The following is a 19,925-nucleotide window of genomic DNA, read 5'->3' as shown; positions in this document are numbered from 1 at the left end:
TTACACGTATTTTGAAACAAGTTGATTTATTCTGTGAGGCGGCGGTTTGCTGCTGCAGGCCATCCTGTGTTCAGGCTAAATAAATGTATATAATTTAAAAGTAACATGTACTCTTACCCTTCCATTCTCGACATGCACAGAGCAGTTACAGTATGATCTTCACCATTAGCCACCTGGCAGAGCCCCGACAGACTCCCTGTCTCTTCTTGCACTCTTTGATCGTGAGACCCTACCTGCTGGTCTGAAGGACAGCATTTTGCTTCACTGTCTCAGTCTCTGATTTATTCAGCTGAGCTACACAGAGAAAGAAAAATCTGGACCCGAAAATAGTTCTTTATAGAGTGATGCCAGAGAATAACCATTTTTGGTTCCATGGTTCTTTAAAGGACCATTTTCTAATGAGCTTAAAAAGAATTTGAGGAAGCCTTGGAGCAACCTGTTCCCAATTCTATTTTGCAGAAAGCCATCACTCACCATCAATAACTCGAACATGAATTAAGAAGCTTTTATGAACCATATGACAAAACAGTCCAATAGACTGTTTTGCCATCAATAACTCAAACTCCAATGGAAAATATGGTTCTTCATGGAACACAGCCTTTTCAAAAAAGTATTTGAGAACTATTATCTTTCTGTGTGTTGGTTTTAGGCCTGACAGAACAGATGTCCTCTGCATGTTTTAGCCAGCTGGTCAGCTGAAACAAACACACCCAAAAGCTTCTGACTTTTTCTCACTGGGTAACATCATCACTTACTACCATCAGCGATCCCTGTTCACACTTGTTGAAATGTGAGGTTTTGCACACAACACGGCGGTCTTGCACACTATATTTTTGAAACTCTTCTAAAGGTTTGAACCTTGAACTCAAACAGATTTCTAGACATTTTGTCTCGTTGAGAAAGGAAGGATATACAGATGTTGGGAAATAACCTTAATTGAAACAGTAACAGTTTTTATATCTAGGGAAAATATCTGCATCAAAGCGGCATTTTGAAAACTCTAAGTAAAATATTTCCCAGACTGTCTTGGTGTTTGGACAAGTTAGCCCACGGTTGCTGCATATTTCCAGGTGACTTAAACAGCAGTTAACTGTGCTGGCCCCCTATTTGTTGCCCAGCCAACACCTCAGTTAAAAGGACATATCCAGCTGTTTTGGGACAGAGGGTTAATTTTTACCTTCATGTGTTTTGTCAAGAATTCAGCTGCAATAGGGTGGTGTGTGTTACCGTATTTGTTCAATTTGGTCCATAAAACTAAAAGGAAACTCTTTTCTTCCACCTCAGCTGAGCTTCATCCTGCACTATGACAGCCTGCGCCCCAGGCGTCCTAACACTGTTTATTGCGGCTTTACAAGGAGTCCTAATTAGTTTGAAGTCGTTCTTTTATCTCTGGTTCATGCTCGGTGTGCTAATGAGACATTCCACGCCCCAACAGAAAATGCACGCGGGGCGGAGTCAGGCCTTCTCGCCGCTCAGTGGCCAACAGAAAGGCTCCAGTACTAACGACAGTATTTATGTACAGTTATGTTGTGCAGCAGTTTAGACCTGGACTAGGGAGATGCAACAGCAGGTGAGGAGTTATCTCAGTCTAAAATCAAGTCAAGTGTAAAGGTAGAGCTATACATTTGAGGCAGCCTTTGATTTACAATTGTATTGTAAATCGTTGTGTAGTAAATACTCACTGTGGAGAATTTTGAGCCAAATGTTTAAGAGAAAATCTTTGTGATTGGTAATGTTTGTCAGACGGCCACTATGGAGGATCCTTTAGTAACTTCACAGCACATGTATTCTTATTTGCAGATGATTCTTTTTACTTTACCAGCAGCTATCTTCATATGTTTATCCACCAGAGGAAGATAGTTACTGGCAAGGTAAACAAAAAATCATCCTTGGAGTTTTCCTCCATTTTTTGCATATTCCTCATTCTTATTCTTCTTTCAATATGGATGTTCTTCCACATACTGATTTAATAGACATGTGCGAATAACAGTATTGATTTGAGACAAAATACAAAACAATCTAGGTGTTTTCTTGATATTGCAATTGCAGGTGTGGAGGATGATTTCCCAGGTGTGCCTGTTGACGACGCTTTCCTGCGTGCTGTTAATGGCAGGTTGGTCTTAAGTAAATGCTTGAAACAATTCTTATTTATCCAGGTGTTAAAACTATACCGATACAAAATGGAATCAGAATGATCGGATGAGTTGGATCTGTTGATAGCTCCGTTCATGGAGTCCCATGTTATGCTTTTAATTGCTGTGTATTGCTTTGCAGAGTGAAGTGTTGTTTGTTGGTGTCTAATATACATTCTGCCTCCTACCAGGTTTGCTAGAAGCAACATCTCTGGTGAAAGTAAAGAATCCTGGAGGTATTTAGTCTTCTGTCTTCTAGCAGATTATAATGATGTTGTGATCCATTTCTAGTTTTATATTTGTGTTTTTATTCAAGATTGCTGAACTTTGCATATAAACTTAGTTTAAATGTAACTATTTCTGGATTTCTGGCACTCTGCTCTCTTACAATAGTACCTTTCTCAATAGAAATGATTATTATCCCTCAAGCTAAATAATCATAACATTTGCACATAGATTTATATCTCTAAGATTTTAATTTAATTTGAAATGAAAACATTGCATTATTTGAGTGATTAAGAAGATATTCCCTTGCAAATTGGGATTTAAATGCCCCCCCCCGCCCTTTATAATTTGTGATTTGGTGTTCTTCCACAGGGAATCCAGTTAAAATTGGCTCCACTCAGGCACATGATTTCTTTGCTAATTCTCAACCCAAGAGGAACATCGATCCAAAGTGGTACAGAGGCACGCCTGACTTTCAGTCCTACTACCGCTATTACAACAGTATTGGACACATTGAAGGAGTAAGTTGAGTTCGATTTGAGATTCTTAAGCTGTTTATGTACTTGTATTACACTATTCAGCCCCCCCCCAAAAAAAAACAACTTGTTTTCATTGCCTCTCTGACGTGTGTCTCTGTCAGCTCTACGAGATCGACAGGATCAGGATGTTGTATCAGCAGATGCGTCACATGGAGGTAACCTTTGGCCCAGATGCCTCCAGTTACCAGAATGCAATGGGTGTGCTGAGCACCGCCGCAGCACCAACTACTACCTCTCACCCCCCTCCACCACCCACCACCGCGGCCCCCACACCAGACCCTCTGGAGAATGCTCAGACGATCTATCTGTGTAATCCCAAAGACCCGCTGTGCAAACCTCAGATTGTCTACCTGCCAACAGGGGCCGTAGCGGTTCTGTGTGACCCCCGAGTCAACCCTGCCTGCATGCCCAAAACCGAGGGGGAAATAAAAGCTGCTGCTGCTCCTCCCCAACCACCCCCAGCCCCTCTTGCTCCCAGAAAGCCTGCGCAAACTCCCCCTCCTCCCGTTATCACCGTTAAAGGTATGGAGTATGACTGTGATCCATACTGGGACCCCGACTGCCTCATCGATCATCCTCCCCACCCCATCCAGGAAACGTCCACACCAAAGGCACCTGCTGAAAAGACAGTGGAGAAAGAGGAAGTGGTAAAAGCCTCGGAAAGAGTCCCCGAAGAACCAGCCACCCAGAAAACCCCTTACTTTGACCCTTATGATTTCAAACGAGACCTTTATGACCCCTTTCGTTACGCCGATCCAGCTCCTGAACCGGAGTAAAACAAAGAGCTTTAAAAATGAAAGCCTTACAGGGTAAGACTACAACACTAAATCACAAGGCCAAACCACAGACTTGCTGTGAGCAAATTCACATCATGTAGACAATGCTTTTACTAAGTTCACAGTTTTCCGCATGACAACCCACACTGACTGACTTGTATGGGTGTTTATGCATGGAATAAAAACATTTTAAAGATAATAATAAAAAAAATTGACAAATGTTATTAAATATGTGTGATTGTATATGTAATTGGTTTGACTAAAATATGTAAATCTCCTTAAATTGTCTTAATTATAAGAAGCTACAACATTAAAATACTGCCTTCATATCAATGCACAGTTATGATAATCAAATATTAAATTAGACTTTTTAAAATTAAGATGTTGGAATTGTTTGCTCCTCATCTACTATTCAACGTATATGCGTATTTTTGTTTTTGTAGCGATAACTATGGTTAAATGAAGGATATGAATATGAATACTACTACCAGTGCTACAAAACAGCTGATGTTATGGTTGAAGGTGAAATGTAACGTCCGCCACTAGAGGGCGGTGACACTCTACTGCAATACCCGCATACGGAACCACCGAAGAAGAAGACCGCAGATAATTAGCCGACCATCTCTCTTCCAGCATCATCAGGCACCGCCATCACTTCTCTTCTGGCTTAACGCAAAAACAGGATTCTATTTTCATCCGTCTCCGTAAATCTAATATCTGACATCAGGTATTTCACCATGTCCTCATAACTGTGGTTATGTATACGTGTCGGGGAAAACGCGACGCTAAAAGCGGAAGGACTCGGGCGTTGGTTCGCGATGCTGCCGTTGGTCGCTCATTGTGACGGTGACGCTACAGTAGCTCAGGCCTGCCCGGCTGCCATGGAGATTAGCATGCTAGCACAGCTAGCCGGGAGGTCTGTGCCGACAGGGTGGCGGTAAATCAGATTATGTTATATGATTATGTTATATATGTGACAAATCCTCGACTCCAGAAGAAAGCCACCGTAACACACAGCCTCGACTTAAAAGTAAACGAGTTGGGATGATGAAACAAAACCGAGCATCTCGTTTGTAGCTTCAGGACCTGGGGAGTTTTTTTGCTATTTGTATTGTTATTTGGCTGTCGTGACGTCACACGCCGTTAGCTCTGACTTTTAACGTAGTCTAATGCATATTATGCACTTGTAATAACAAGTGGGTGGTCTTATAATCGCCTAAGCCAATAGAATTAGTGCGCATATTATTGGGCTAATAGCCCTCTCAGTCATTGCATTTCATCGGGAGGACACAGATAAAGAGAACATTGTCATCCACAGCTGGCTGCTGTTCACATGTTACCAGTGTGACCGGCCCAGGGCTAAGAAGTCACCACCCAAACATCCAAACACGGATAATATGTGGAGTTGAATTGCTGGTGCAACTTTGAATTGTTGAATACATACTTTTCCTCCGTATAGAGTCAGTAAAAAGCTTGATTTCTGAATCGCTGAAATTATACTTCTTTACCCCTTCATACAAGGTCAGCAGTCGTTTTGAATTCACAGTACTGACTGTGTGTGTTGCTCAAGGGGATCTGATGTTGTCCACGAGGAACTTTAACTGGTCCTCCACTTGAATGTCCGCCTCCCGTCTCGCTGCTTGCATACATTTTAGGCCTGAAACGAACAATCAACACAGAATTTTGATATTTGAGTAATCAATTACAATCATTTTTTATTGTTTTGCATTATTGTTTTACAGTTTTAACCATAACAGCGTATAAGATGCTGCTTTTTCTCCTCTGTAATAACAGTGACCGGACTAATTTTCTTTTTTAGACTGATTGTGGTCAGGGTTTATTGTAAGCTAGGCAAATCCATGAACCTCGATTCAATAACTCATTAGGATCCAAAGAGAAAACAACAAAAGCCAGAGTTGAAGTACTTCTTCTCTCCCCCCTGCAGAATGTCTGACAAGAGCGAGCTGAAGGCCGAACTGGAGCGGAAGAAGCAGCGGATCGCGCAGATTCGAGAGGAGAAGAAGAGAAAAGAGGAAGAGAAGAAAAAGAAGGATGTAAGGAAACGATAAGTTCTAACACCTTGGGTATCACCAAAGGACCTGCTCGGCCGCTGCTTTGTTTCTAGCTGGTTCTGTGCTCTGTAGGGAGACTCCAAGCGAGGAGCTGAGGCCGGTGGGGGATCCTCAGGTGGCCACGAGGACTCCGACCTGGAGAGGAAGAGGAGGGAGGCGGAGGCGCTGCTGCAGAGTGTCGGCATCACCCCCGACATCCACCACGGTGAGCACCCCAACGCTGCATGCTGCCACTTATAACTGTCACCCTCACTTATCCGCCATCAATTTCTAGTTTGCCTGATGGAGTTGCAGAGTTGCAGCGCGAGTCCTCTCTAACTCTCTGGTCTGGCTTGGTCTCTGTCACTGCCACCCCCCCTCCCCCTCCCCTCCCCTTCCCCCCCACCACCCCCCTGCTCACACAACACCTGAACGTTTTATATGTTTCTGCACGATGCCTAAAACCTGCCTGCCATTTATTTTCATTCTCTCTTGTCTCCCCCTTGTCCTTTTTTTTGTCACGCTTCTCCCATACCTCCTTCCATCCCTCACTCACTCGTTCACTCATTCACTCCCTCACTCACTCACTCTCTGCCTCACTCACTCGCTCACTTACTCACTCACTCATTCATTCATTCATTCATTCATCAACTTACACACATACACACAAACACCCACACACTCACAGCTCAGCCCCTGAGGGTAGTAACAGAAGATACATGTCTGTTTCACTACCTAGTCCCCGCCCCCATGTCTCCCTCCAACAAATCAGTGGGCAGCGATGCAGGAAGCCAAGATTCCGGGGATGGAAACGCAGGACCAAGGTCTGTGTGTGTGTGTGTGTGTGTGTGTGTGTGTGTGTGTGAGACAGAGGTCCTTGTCGTGTCATTTCGGGTCTTAGTTGCATGCTAAGTGTGGATCAACACAGTGAATATACTTGATGATGTCTGACCTCCTCTCCGCTTTGCCTTTTCTCCGGCACGCTGAGGTTTCTCAATTAACACTTTGTTTCTCCTTCTCTCTCTGTCTTCCTAACTTCTCCGTTTGCTGTCTTTCACGTTTCTGACTTTTCGTTTTCCAATGCGTTGGTTTCATCCTTTCCTTTTTCTTTGTGTCCGTCCCGTCTCTCTCTAACTAACACCACCTGGTGGTTTGGCTGTAGGACATTGCATTGGGATCCTGACCCCTCTACTCTGCAGCTGCACTCCGACTCTGAGCTGATGGGGTACTGCTCCTCCTCTCTCCTGTAGCTTGACTTCCTACTTTATTCAGTTTGTGTGGTTTCATCTTAGATCTGTCTAAATGTGTTAGTATTATGTCTGCATAATTATTTATGTCTCTATATGTAGAGTGCTCATTTCGTTCTGCTATGAATTGCACACCTTTGAATGTGTGACCTTATTTCCACCATGATGTGTGTGTGTGTGTGCAGGCGTGGAGCCGTGAGGCTGGGAATGTCCAAAGTGACCCAGGTGGATTTTCCCCCGAAGGAAAGTGTGTCCTATTCCAAAGAAACACAGACACCCACCGAGACACAGACACACACCGATCAAAAAGCAGGTAAACAAAAGAGATATACAACCAACATTCTTCCTTAGTTTAATCAAAATGTGTTAAAAAAATAAAAATCTAATTGGGTTGTTTTTCAGATGAGGAAGAGGATGAGGAGATCACCGGCCCAGTTGCAGAGGACACCCAGGAGGATAAAGACGAACATGGGGAACAGCCAGATGAGGGTGAGGAAAAACTTTGAGCTGCTTGTTAACTACCTGTTAATTACTGATACCAATAACTAGCAGTAAATCCACTTTGCCTAATAATGCTGATTACTGAGAAAGAAATAGTCCAACCATTGGGCCTTTACATTTTTACTTCTACTTTTCTAACCTACAATTGATTTTAGTAGAACCTTTCTACTATTTCATCTTACATCTATATTAAATTATGATGCATGTGTGCAGACACGCCCAAAGAGCTCACAGAGGAAGAGAAGCTGCAGGTCCTGCACTCCGAGGACTTCCTATCATTCTTCGAACGAGGCAGCAGAATCGTGGAGCGAGCGCTCGCCGAGCATGTGGACGTCTGCTTCGACTACAGCGGCAGAGACCTGGAAGACAAGGAGGGGTGAGTCACACCAGAGAAAGTGGAGTTGAAGATTAGTGATGGAATAGCAGGCTTGATGTATATATATATATTTTTTTTTTTGTCCGTCCCACGCAGAGATCTGCAAGCCGGCGCAAAGCTGGTGCTCAACAGACAGTTTGCCGATGAGCGCTGGACTAAAAACCGAGTGGTCACCTGCCTGGACTGGTCACCTCAGGTGGGTTCTATTAGTTATTGATGCATCCCGTGTCCCAAACGGCACATCTGGCGGAGGATCATTCAGACCAGACTGCCTAGATGTGTGAACACTAAGTGCCTTCGTGCTACGTTCCTCTCAGTATCCAGAGCTGCTGGTGGCCTCGTACAACAACAACGAGGACGCTCCCCATGAGCCCGACGGAGTGGCGCTGGTCTGGAACCTCAAGTACAAGAAGAGCACACCAGAGTACATCTTCCAATGCCAGGTGAGCAAATCTTTAAGAGGGTTCCCACGCGTGCGCGTTACTGCTCGGGCAGACGTGAATACGTTCACTTCTTCTGCTTTTGGTTCCTCCTCTAGTCCGAGGTGATGTCAGCCGGGTTCGCAAAGTTCCACCCCAACCTGGTGGTGGGCGGGACGTACTCCGGACAGATTGTCTTGTGGGACAACAGGAGCAACAAGCGCACCCCTGTTCAGAGAACGCCCCTGTCTGCGGCAGCGCACACAGTAATGCACCGGAGCGCACACACACCTTTGTGTCTTTAGGCCCATCTTCTTCCCTGGTGTTTGTCGTTTCACTCGTGTGCTCTGCTCTGTTCAGCACCCGGTTTACTGCGTGAACGTGGTGGGAACCCAAAACGCTAACAACCTGATCAGCATTTCCACCGACGGCAAGATGTGCTCCTGGAGCCTGGACATGCTCTCCCAGCCGCAGGTACATTAAACCCGCGTGGACACAACTATGACGGACGCGCATGTCATCACGGTAGAGGCTGACCCTGTGCATCCCCCCCCCCAACTTCCCCCTGCAGGACAGCCTGGAGCTGGTGTTCAAACAGAGCAAAGCGGTGGCCGTCACCTCCATGGCCTTCCCCCTGGGCGACGTCAACAACTTTGTGGTGGGGAGCGAGGACGGCTCAGTCTACACAGCCTGTCGCCACGGGAGGTGTGTGATCTTTGACCTCCGTCCTCATTAGCACCAGATCATCCCAACCAATCGTGGAAAAGCCTTTGGTGGGAGGAAGGTAATCAGCAGAACCCCCTCAGGAGCATTTCTGTGTGTGTGTTACAGCAAAGCGGGGATCACCGAGGTGTTCGAGGGCCATCACGGCCCGGTGACGGGGCTGAGCTGTCACAGCGCCGGAGGACCCGTCGACTTCTCTCATCTCTTCATCTCCTCCTCTTTTGACTGGACTGTCAAGCTGTGGAGCACTAAGGTGAGATATTCACAGTAACCTGTGGAGTTCCCCCCCCCAAAACCTCTCGTTAATCCGATTGCTGCCCTCTGTGCAGAGCACCCGTCCGTTGTACTCGTTTGAAGACAGCTGTGACTACGTCTACGATGCCATGTGGTCGCCGACGCACCCGGCTCTGTTCGCCTGTGTGGACCTGGCCGGACGCCTGGACCTGTGGAACCTCAACAATGATACAGAAGTACAGACACACAGTCTTATGAATAAAATCTTCCTTTTACCCTGGTACCTGCATTGATGAAGCCTATTCCATTTGTACTGTTTATGTTAAATCATAACTTTTCCGTCTAAAGTTCCTAATGTTATTCCATGATCCACGGCGACACGCAGCTGTCCAGGAGCGGGGAACGCTGCAGACTACACATGAATCTGTAAGCTAATGGGTGTTTTTTTTTTTTTTAGGTTCCCACTGCCAGCGTGTGTGTGGAGGGCGCGCCAGCAGTGAACCGCGTCAGATGGGCTCACTCCGGTAAAGAGATCGCCACCGGGGACTCGGACGGGCAGGTGCAGGTCTACGACGTAGGAGAGGTGAGCGGTCGTTCGGTCGTCTTATAGCTAAACCTCGCTTTTAGCTTCACACGGCCGATTACATGCGGTGCCCTCTGTGTGTGTGTGTGTGTGTGTGTGTGTGTGTGTGCGTGTGTGTCTCTCTGCAGCAAATATGCGTGCCCAAGGCCGACGAGTGGACGCGCTTCGTCAGGACGCTGACCGAGATCAACGAGAGCCGAGACGAAGCCGAGGAGCTGGCCAACGCCTGAGGTCACCGATGCCGCACGGACCACCGCTCATACATTTCTTCTCCCAGGACACTGCGCCACCTACAGCACACTACCCGACACAGCCAGAGGAGCAGCCTCCCCCTCCCCCCTCGCTGTGGCTTCCAGCTTTTTCCACCTACTACTACATGAATGGGCCTGAGGAGATTTGCAGAGCTAGAACGGATAGGAAAGAAAGTCGATGACGGGTTTTGAAACGTGAGAGTTGTACAAAGTAGTGGTTGGCACAACGAATGTCATTTGTAGCAGCAGCAGTAGTACAGAGGCCACAGTTTAAGTGGTTGAAAGTTAAACTGGCAAAGGAATACAGGGAAGGGATTTTTAGCATAGATTTGACTTCTAGCTTTGAGAACATCCTCAGGGCTCCAGAAACTGCTCCTCATCTCCTGAGGCCTCAACCAACTCAGTCCTTTTTTAAATATGCAAACCTTTGTACTTGCACCTTTTTATTACCATTTGAGTGTTTTTACATGTTTTAATATTTTCCAGACACGCTTGCGCACACGGCTAAGTCATTCAGCAGCGGTCAAAGGAAGACAAGCTGACATATCTATCAGACCCTCTGTCCGCAGCAGCACTTGAATCACAACAGACCACAACGGCTAATGTGCTTACACATGCAAACTGTGGCCTGCGCAGGATTGTGTCGCTTACATTTCAACCACTACAATGTTTTAATATTTATTCCGGTGGTTGCACTTATTTAAATATTTTGTGTATCGTTTAAAAAAAGGCTGCTTTGTACTAAAAGCTTTAGTACATTACTAAGATTAGCACTACAAGCTTTTTAACCAGGCAACGTGTTCTTATACTTGCCTTGAATTTATTGATACTAGTATAATTTAAAAATGGTTTCTGTACCAAAGGTTGTTGTTTTATACTCTACCTGTATAATGAGTAGAACGGTTTCCTGACTTGTCCTTAGTACGAGGATCTACATAAACTACATTTAGTCCGAACAGGAGGTGCAAACTAGAATGCCCTTTACCGCACATGAATGGAGTTTCATTCTTTTCCTTTTCCATCCAATCGTTAATTCCCTCCAGGATGAAGGAGTCCAACCTCGGCCGACCTGTAGAAATGTCCGCCTGTAATGCTTTCTCTTTAATGTTTGAAATTAGCAAACAAATGAGCTGAACGAGATCAGTGTTCTGTATCGACCAATTGTACTGTATTTTTTCCTGTTACCTTGCCTGATTCAGTTCATGGTTGCACTTTTCCATTGGAATAAAAAAAAAAATCAAACACAATTGGTAAAATTATAACCATATGGATGATTTATTTCAATAAAATACAGTGACTGAATTGAGATACATTTAATTTATTATTATCTAATTCTCATGATTCTTGTTTCGTCAAGATAACATCATTGAAAAGTTCTGTACATCAGAAAGAGTGAATCTCCCCCACATTTCCATCACATCACTTATAGTTTAATGATGCTGGCTGAACGTTACAGACCTTCTCACAACATCTTCCCTCGTGTCAATGAGCCGTCTCACCACAGTTATACAATATGTACAGTACTTTGCCTCCTGTGAGACGTCCAATCGAGAGCGAAGCAATCTTAATACTTTCTACGCCTGCTGTCCAATAAGAGAAGTCCTGCTCGCACCGAGTATCAGACGGAAAACAGAATGAAAATCAAATAAGAGAGAGGAGTGCCCCGAGGCTCGTTTCACACAAATGCTGGGGAGAAGAACACAAAAGAGCGTACAGCCACTGAAGATACAACACAGCCGGCGCTGTGGTCCCGCCGCTGTCTGCTCGGTTACATCCACAGCTGCAGCCAGTTCTCCACCTCTGGATGGGGCTGGATCTGGATGGATCTGGATCTGGACCGGCGAAGCACAACTTCACCGCTTGTTCTTTGTTATTTAAATAAATGACTTATGGAGTGCGTTTCGACTGCATATTTTTGTGTGTGTGTGCATCTATCAAAGTGTGTGGCTCCTGGTGGAGTAGGAGAAGGATGGCAGAGTGATATCGAGGGTTCAGACCCTCTATGGGGCCTGAGCCGGCTCGGCGGCGACTGGCTCTGGGTGGTGTAGGGAAACCACCCCGGATGACTTGAATTTGGGAAGGTGGAGGCCAAATTTGTTCTCCACGCCGGCGAAGGTCGCTGCGGCCAGGCGGTAGCCTCCGACGTGGTCGGCGTTAATGGGGGGAAGCTCTGAGATACGAGACTTGGGCGTGGGTTCTGATCCAGCCGGACGACTGCAGAGAGGGAGAGAGAGAGAGGAATCACCATACGAACATTATTCAATCATCCAAAAGCCGTGGAGTGGCTGATAACATACTAATAAAATATTTTTTGCTAAACCATGAAGCAGAGTGAGACAGCTACGATCACAGCTTCTACAAATGCTTTAACAGAAATGAAAGCAGGAAATATGTTATCCTCCTAAAACCAAAACTTTATTTCCAATGCTGCCATGAAAAGCAAATGCTGCATTGTGACAACATCCCTACCGGTCTACTTCGCTATAAAACAGTTGACCTTTTTAAAAACGCTGCGTAAGTCACTTGTCTGCTCACTCTCCTTTTAGCAAAGCGTTCGACTTACTGTCCTCCAAAATCAATGTAGAACCACCGCTGCAGGAGCTCATAAGTCACCAGAGTCACACCGAACTGAGGGGAGGACCGGCACATACGAGCTGGAGAGAAAAGAAGAGACGCACAAGTCAGCGCGCGTTTAACGGCAGAGACAAAACCTACGCAGGTACAAACACGCACCTCCAGCTCCCTTCCACAAAGCCCTGAACCCCTCCTCCCTCATTATCTTCCTGAAGCAATCCAGGACTCCCGTGTAAGTGGTCTGCCCCGCCCTGGCTGCGACTTGCAGACGTGTCTTGATGACGTCGGCAGGCGTCACCAGGGAAGCCGCGGGGATACCTGGGAGATAAGATGAAAAGACGTCGGAAAGAAAGTCAGTAATAAAATAATAAGATTATTAGGCCGCGCGGAATGGCTGCATCTATGCCTCCATCTGGAGATACCTGCTATGGCCCCGGCAGTGAGGAGCTGCAGAGGTCCCAGCCGGCCTTGCTCGTCGGCAAACTGGGTCTTGAGGTGGGCGTACGCGGGGAAATAGATGGCAGAGAAGGGGATGTCTCTCAGGAAACATGCTTTAGCACCCTAAAGAGACACAGAGAGGACAGACGGACACATGAGACTGTGCTTGAGCGGACTATGAGAGAGGGAGGCAAAGGCAAAGACACATTACCTTGTAGAGGCCGAAGAAGCCCAGTTCACGGACCACGTTGACCGCACTGACTCGAGGCCCGGTGGTGATCTCGCCGGCCACCTGCAGGCGGATCTTCACTATCTCCAGAGGGTTGGTGAAGATCACCTGAGAGCCTCCAGCCTGCGTAAGCGGGGAGAAGAGGAGCTTGTTCATGAATTATATTAAGAAAAAAGAAATGGATTACTGCTCATGCATCTGAAAATGTACGCAGCGGAGGGTGAAATGTATCAAAAGAAAAATATTTAATCCTGATCAGTCCTCTACTTTGCCATTTCCTCGGCTGGTAAGGTGTGCAAGGATGAACAACGCTATCAAAACAGATAGCGGAAAAAAACAGGTTGTATTGGACGATGGGAATTTAGCACTGCTGTCTTTAACTACTGCAGCGTCACACGCCCTCAAATAAATGAGTGCCTTTCTTCTCCTTTGGTGCTAAAGCATGCATTAACAAACCGATGCCAGCCAAATACAAGAGCAACCATTTTGGGGATACGGTACTTACACAGGCACCGGCGATAACCTCAGCAAAGAAAGGAATGGAGTTGTCCTTGTCGGAGAACTTGTCTCTGACCAAGTCATTCACCTGAGGGACACAAACAAGCAAAGACGATGCAGAGTAATGCTATAAAGCAGTCATCATTTTCATCCTGCTTTTGTAAATGTTTTCTATTCAATTCTATTGTAATTTACTTCATTTTTATCCTATTTCAAACTTCACACACCCAGTTTGTTTTATATCCTTGTGTGTTGTGAATGATTTTATATTCAATATGTGTAAGAAGCTCATTAGGAAATACTTTCTACCAATGAATAAAGGTGCATGCAAAGTGAATTAGAAGTGGAGGAGTGTGTGTGTCGTGTTTGTGAGGTACTCACTGTGAGTTTGATAGCTTTCTCAGGCGCTACACCTATAAGCTGAGGAACCAGACCTGCAGAGCATCAGGAGTCATTAGCATTACGGTGTAAACTGCAGCAACAACCAGGCTTTTACTAAAAAAAGGATGAGGAAGCTTGAGACACAGAGGAAGTTTGCACATAACAGTGGATTACCATTATAATCATTAATATGATGCAACATAGCCCGCAGCGGCCTTTCTGGCTCACCTCTATAGAAGCCGAAGAAGCCCTCATAGCGAAGCACCTTCTTGGCACAGTCAAAGCTGTTCTTGTACATCAGTTCTCCGACGAAGGATCCGGTGGACCTCTGGTTCTGCATGCGGGTCTTCACCAAGTCGATGGGGTAGACCGCCGTCGCGCCCGTAGCTGCGACAAACGCACACAGTCAGGCCCAATGACGTCCAGCGTGAATTACACACGTCAGACGTGGCTATCCGGATAACTCACCTCCGGCGATGGCGCCCAGGGAGAACCTGTACGCAGACTCTGCAACCTGGAGCCACACGGGCCTGGAAGTCTCTCCATGTGCCTGATGAAAAAGAAAGGAAAATAATTGAACACTTTATGGCATTGATCAATTACAGATTGTTCTTGTTGGGAAAATTTTAAAATGTGACATGTTAAACGGCAGGAAGCTCGTGTGTTGAAAATGATTTTACAGCCAATTACCGGTGGAACTTTATGTCAGTGACGTCGACCTACCTGTTTTTGGGTTTCAGCAAGGTGGTAAGGCAGACATCCTTCCTCGAGCGGCGCAATCCTCTCAATGTCAGAAAGATTCAGGCGCCTGATACACACGTTAGTATCATTGTCATCACAGAGACACAATATTTCTCCAATAACCGTCAATGCGTTATTTCATAGAGCATTAGAGTGAGCGTTACCCTGAGGGGGAGTGCAGGCCGGCCAACTGGTACAGGATGTCTATTTCCATGGGAGTGATCTGGCCGAACCTGTTGGCAGCATGAACAAACTCCTCTGCAGGGGAGATGAAGAGACACCGGAATATAAACACACCTCTGACCCACTATTGCAGTGGTTCCAAAACATTTTCTGTCAGGGTCCCCTTTGAGGGTGTGGGGACACTGTAAGAACCTCCCCCTACGCACAACACGCCCACATAATGACGTGTGCACCTTTGGTCAGCAGCGTGTCCTTCCGCGTGCCCGCCAGTGTGCTGTAGATCTTGCGAATCAGCTCCATGTTGTTCAGGAGGGAGTTGAAGGCGTTGAAGTAGGAGAAGCTGACCAAGTGGGAGGTGCTTCCCCCTGCAGCCTGGTGGAAGAAAGGGCAGGAAACATCAGGCACTGCTTCCACTGTAAACACTGGGGCTTTTCTTTCTTACTATATTTAACTCATAGGGAACATAATACGCTATTTTTATTTACACAATTTACTCCTTTCCTTCGACTATATTTTTTATAGCCTGGTGTCGCGTCTTGATACTTTAACAGTTTACAGCCCGGTTTAAGAAGTGTGGGATATTACAGTTAGAATCTATTGGCCGACACTGCCTGAGCTAAACATGATCAAGATTAGAAATGCATCAGAGTTAAGTTGAAAATAACCAGCATTATCCCTTAAGGCTGTTAACCCAACACGCAAAGCAGATGATGATTTCCTGTCGAGTAACGGTTTGTTACTCTGTAAAAACTCAAATGAATCAGCTTTTTAAATCAGAGCTTTTTCATCTGAAAAGCCAATCAGGCACAAGTACTCAACGGCCACAGTGAACCATTTACTAAAATCACTCTCTCCCTGCAAGCACAAACACTCACGGAGACAAGGTTCTCCTCCACGAAGGGCGTGAGCACGTGGTGTCTGATGGTGGCCATGATGTCACTGAAGTCCATGGCTGAGATGACGCCATTCTTCCCCTTGTCCTTCTGGGCGAACGCCTGCCGCGCATGCTCCAGCTGCAGCTCCTAAAAACACAGCACGACAAGGCAGTGTGTAAACAGGCAAATCTTCACAAAGGCCGATAAGACTTTATTGCGTTTTGTCTTCTTTTCTTATCAGTGTGTGTGTGTGTGTGTGTGTGTGTGTGTGTGTGTGTGTGTGTGTGTGTGTGTGTGTGTGTGTGTGTGTGTGTGTGTGTGTGTGTGTGTGTGTGTGTGTGTGTGTGTGTGTGTGTGTGTGTGTGTGTGTGTGTGTGTGTGTGTAAAATCAGCACACCTGGAGGAACTGGGTGAACTCGAGGTAGCTGAGGCACTTCTTGCGGTCGTTCCCAAAGTGCAGACGGATGAACTCACACTCCCAGTTGAAGGGAATGTGGTGGTGCACGGTGGTCTGGCTGAAGATGTCCCGGATGTTCTCTGCAGCAACACCCCACATTTAAAAAAAGGAATTACTCTTCCAGACAGATTTTGACAAACAAATGCCAGAACATAAAACTTTGTGTGTGTGACTAGAAAGCAAGTTCAGGTAGGAGGGAAAGAAATAGTGCATACGGGTAGATTATGTTAATCCGTCCATGTAATGACTTAGACTGAAGAGTAATCTGGTTAACGATGCCATGTCAACAAATTCTCCCTCCACAGTGCGCTGCAGGGAAACTTGTCAAAGGCTGATGACGCAGCACAGAAATACGCCGGGGATGGATTCAGTGCTACTGTTCTTAAAATCTGAGAATTTCCTTTAAAAATATCTTAAAAGAAATCTTCCCAATGTGATATATATATATATATATATATATATATATCACATGTCTTTTTTTGTGATTCTTTGAAAGCAATTGAACTGAACTCAAAGCACAGGGACAACACATTGTTCCATACCAAAGGAGATGCTTCCGGTTCCGGTCTTGTCAAACAGCTGAAAGGCGACGATGAAGAGGGTGTCGGGCGCACACAACACCGATTCAAACGCTAGAAACTCCTGGAACGAGATCAGCCTGCCATTTTGGTTGTTTATGTGGTGGGAAAGAAAAAAAAATACATATTTTATGTACTGTTAAACACGTCCAAGATTTTGGAAATGACGCAATGATCCTCGCAAAGAAAATACATTCTTTGAGAGTATTAAAAATAAAACCGTAAAATGCGTTGGTATTAATTAAAAGGCAAGACAGCAAATCTCTACAGTCCTTTCTTGCAGTTATTCACACGAGTTGAAGTTTCCGGAGCAGAACTACACACAAAGGCACTTAATCAGTAGAATGTGTGCGCAGTTGGAAGTAAGAGTCGTTGGGTTTTTTATCTTATCTTTAAAGGAAATAATGGCAAGTGCCATCAGACATGGCTCAATAAACTGTAAATTAGTAAAGATTATCTGTAAGTAGCAAGCAGTGTGTGTGTGTGTGTGTGTCAGTACATACCCGTCCTTTGTGGTGTCGGCCACAGCAGCAATGAGCTGTACCGTTTTGGGGTTGTGGTGGATCTGTGTGTGGAGTCCTAAGTACCGCTGGACAAAGTCTCCTGGGGTCATAAACCGCTCCCCATCTCTGTCTGCCACACTGGCATACTGGGGAGGGGTACCGGGGGTCAAAAACAACATCAGCACAAATACCGAACCCTGACTTTGAATTTACAACTATAGCAATTGTTCCATATACGCAGTAAAACAACTACAAAATAATGTGGCTGGTTTTAATTAAACTACAGAGCAACAGCTCCGTTGAGGGCACCTTTTGCTTAACCTTGAGTTGAATAGCATGACTCAATATTAGCCAAACAGCTGATTAGCGCACAAGCTGAAAGAATTAGCTCTGTGATCAATCTTTTTACTAGTTTTCTTGGGACTCAAGCTCCGTCCGAATAAGCAAGGTCATTGAAAGTTAAGTTGTGCAGTGACATTTGGGAAATACAGAAGGCCGCACTGAGCAGGAACACGTGCACGGATGTTTTTAGCCTGAGCTTGTACGCCATCTGATCCATCAGGGCACCGTAAACTGTTGGCACACAGCGGGTCGCACGCTCGCCAGACTGCGGCTCAAAGTGAAGGTTAACCTCGCACGACATCCCACGGGCACGCCGAGTACCCTGTCTTCTCATACTCCAACATCAAACTTTTAGTAAGAAAGGAGTTTGCAATGAATGGCGTGAGCTCTGAAGCAGCACAGGGATCTTTGAACATTCAGGCCATTGCTCGTGCTGCACTAGAAGCGCTCAGATTAAAAAGCAAATTAATAAAGTAAATCAACCTCTGTCTGGTAGAGGCTTCACATGTCATGGTGATTACAGCAGACACAACCACTGCTGTCGACCCAACACACATGAACCACAATAACGCATGAAGCTCTTTAATCTAAAATGTTAGGCAAGCTGATTAACCCCCCAAAAAACACCAAACATTTTCAGCTGTGTTGCGTTTTAATGTAACAAGAGGAGTCTGGCCTGCACCTTTAACCGGGGTTAATGCTGTAATTCAAACCCCATGACAAACCTACAAGCTCATTCCTCAAGTGAGAGCTGCTGTGCAGACAGGGAGCCGCTGCACGAATACAGCAGCAGCCGACTGCATGACGAGGTGTGTCCACGCGTCTGATTGGCATGATGGGTGTTAAGCACACATTTCCACACAGGCGTAATCTGACGTTGACCCAAACAAACATTCGGGCACTGACTTTGTTTGAAAGACTCAAATCTGTGCAAACCGTACCTTCTGGAAGATGGCTTTCAGCTCGCTTGGGTCCCCGCGTTTGGTAGATTGCACCTAAAAAATGAAAACGTTGCATTTATTATGGTGTCGATATTGGTTTTTAACCAGGCGTCGCCGCGGGCATCACACGAACCGAAACTAGCTAAGCTAGCGGCTTTGGGTTACTGTCTCCTTGAACACAGTCCACCGCCGCGAAGGAGAAACGCATTTGTTCATAACGACATACACACACACAATAGACACAATTAACAGCTAAGCGCCTGCGGCCGGCTGAGGGTTCTGGTTGAGCGGGTCCGGCCGGCGACCGAAACCGAACTGAACCCGACGTAACAAACGGGCGGCCGGGCTAGGAAGCACCAGATACCCGTATGAAGGAGACGCGACCCGCTAAACGAGAGCCTGGGAGCTGGATGACACGGGAGACGTCGGCTAACGGGTGTTATTTTGTTGTAATTCCGCGTGTTAAAAGAGAAGCGTGGTAGCGGTTTCGCAAAAAACCTCTCACGGACTTTCGAGGTTGTGGGTCGCTTCATCAAGGCCGGCTGCCGGTTAGCCCGGTGATGCTACGGCCGCGTCAGAGGCAGACGAAACCCGGGCTGGACCAGGAAGCATCGCCTCGGTCATTCTCTCTCTGTCTGTCTGTCTGTCTGTCTCTCTGTCGGTCTCACATACACACGCACACGCGGAAAACGAGCGACAGACGCGCAGCCACGTAAAAAAGAGGTATGAAAATCGCTAAGAGAGAGCGATGCCGAAGTCACCTTGACCGCCATGCTGGTTTTGACGTCACGCACAGTGAGCGGAGGAAGGCGCAGACGTACGTCCTCGAACGCTTCGTGCGACGGGAGCGGCAGTTGGAACAGGACTGCATCCTAGTACCGCGCATGCACCTTCTCTCTCTCTCTCTCTCTCTCTCTCTCTCTCTCTCTCTCTCTCTCTCTCTCTCTCTCTCTCTCTCTCTCTCTCTCTCTCTCTCTCTCTCTCTCTCTCTCTCTGCAGCTAATAGAAAGGGTGCTTAACTAGTATTCTATTACTACCAGTGGTGGAAAGGGTAAAGGATATACATACATATACTAGTCATTAGACACTGCTATTGCAGCTGGTCATGGTGGGCCTTTAAAAAAGTAG

General features: G+C 46.2%; 3 protein-coding genes across 8 annotated transcripts; 2 read left to right on the top strand and 1 right to left on the bottom strand.

The window, feature by feature from the left end:
* Window positions 1–1,509: 1,509 nt before the first annotated feature.
* and3 (actinodin3) lies at window positions 1,510–3,896 on the top strand. Of its 2 annotated transcripts, XM_040169742.2 has the most exons (6): window positions 1,541–1,570; window positions 1,801–1,871; window positions 2,050–2,113; window positions 2,324–2,368; window positions 2,730–2,878; window positions 2,998–3,896. In XM_040169742.2, the coding sequence occupies exons 2-6, from the start codon at window positions 1,836–1,838 to the stop codon at window positions 3,670–3,672; spliced, it is 969 nt and encodes a 322-aa protein (XP_040025676.1). In that variant the 5' UTR covers window positions 1,541–1,570; window positions 1,801–1,835; the 3' UTR covers window positions 3,673–3,896. The 2 variants fall into 2 exon arrangements, with proteins under 2 accessions (XP_040025678.1, XP_040025676.1); XM_040169744.2 differs by lacking the exon at window positions 1,801–1,871 and having other exon boundaries at window positions 1,510–1,570.
* Window positions 3,897–4,186: 290 nt separating this feature from the next.
* On the top strand, window positions 4,187–11,359 carry LOC120816621 (dynein, cytoplasmic 1, intermediate chain 2a). 4 transcript variants are annotated; one of them, XM_040172371.2, is made up of 17 exons: window positions 4,187–4,399; window positions 5,618–5,726; window positions 5,817–5,949; window positions 6,463–6,547; window positions 6,886–6,948; window positions 7,156–7,283; window positions 7,373–7,459; window positions 7,685–7,847; window positions 7,944–8,043; window positions 8,165–8,290; window positions 8,386–8,532; window positions 8,627–8,740; window positions 8,838–8,971; window positions 9,098–9,242; window positions 9,319–9,459; window positions 9,681–9,806; window positions 9,935–11,359. In XM_040172371.2, exons 2-17 carry the CDS (start codon window positions 5,619–5,621, stop codon window positions 10,034–10,036), a joined length of 1,902 nt encoding a protein of 633 aa, XP_040028305.1. In that variant the 5' UTR covers window positions 4,187–4,399; window position 5,618; the 3' UTR covers window positions 10,037–11,359. The 4 variants fall into 4 exon arrangements, with proteins under 4 accessions (XP_040028305.1, XP_040028307.1, XP_040028304.1 ...); XM_040172370.2 differs by having other exon boundaries at window positions 4,243–4,399; window positions 6,412–6,547; XM_040172373.2 differs by lacking the exon at window positions 6,886–6,948.
* LOC120816620 (electrogenic aspartate/glutamate antiporter SLC25A12, mitochondrial) lies at window positions 11,309–19,810 on the bottom strand. Of its 2 annotated transcripts, none has more exons than XM_040172369.2 (18): window positions 19,559–19,810; window positions 18,798–18,851; window positions 17,515–17,660; window positions 16,976–17,091; window positions 16,374–16,513; window positions 15,977–16,123; window positions 15,335–15,473; window positions 15,083–15,176; window positions 14,901–14,985; window positions 14,646–14,727; window positions 14,406–14,564; window positions 14,178–14,230; window positions 13,804–13,884; window positions 13,281–13,421; window positions 13,054–13,192; window positions 12,791–12,949; window positions 12,621–12,711; window positions 11,309–12,271 (listed from the first exon to the last, which is right to left on the bottom strand). In XM_040172369.2, the coding sequence occupies exons 1-18, from the start codon at window positions 19,568–19,570 to the stop codon at window positions 12,058–12,060; spliced, it is 2,052 nt and encodes a 683-aa protein (XP_040028303.1). In that variant the 5' UTR covers window positions 19,571–19,810; the 3' UTR covers window positions 11,309–12,057. The 2 variants fall into 2 exon arrangements, with proteins under 2 accessions (XP_040028303.1, XP_040028301.1); XM_040172367.2 differs by having other exon boundaries at window positions 19,307–19,582.
* Window positions 19,811–19,925: the final 115 nt, after the last annotated feature.

Source organism: Gasterosteus aculeatus, chromosome 3 (assembly GCF_964276395.1).
Source record: "Gasterosteus aculeatus chromosome 3, fGasAcu3.hap1.1, whole genome shotgun sequence".
Taxonomy (NCBI): Eukaryota; Metazoa; Chordata; class Actinopteri; order Perciformes; family Gasterosteidae; genus Gasterosteus; species Gasterosteus aculeatus.
Note: the sequence above shows the minus strand (reverse complement) of the source record. Positions and strands in the feature narration are given on the sequence as shown.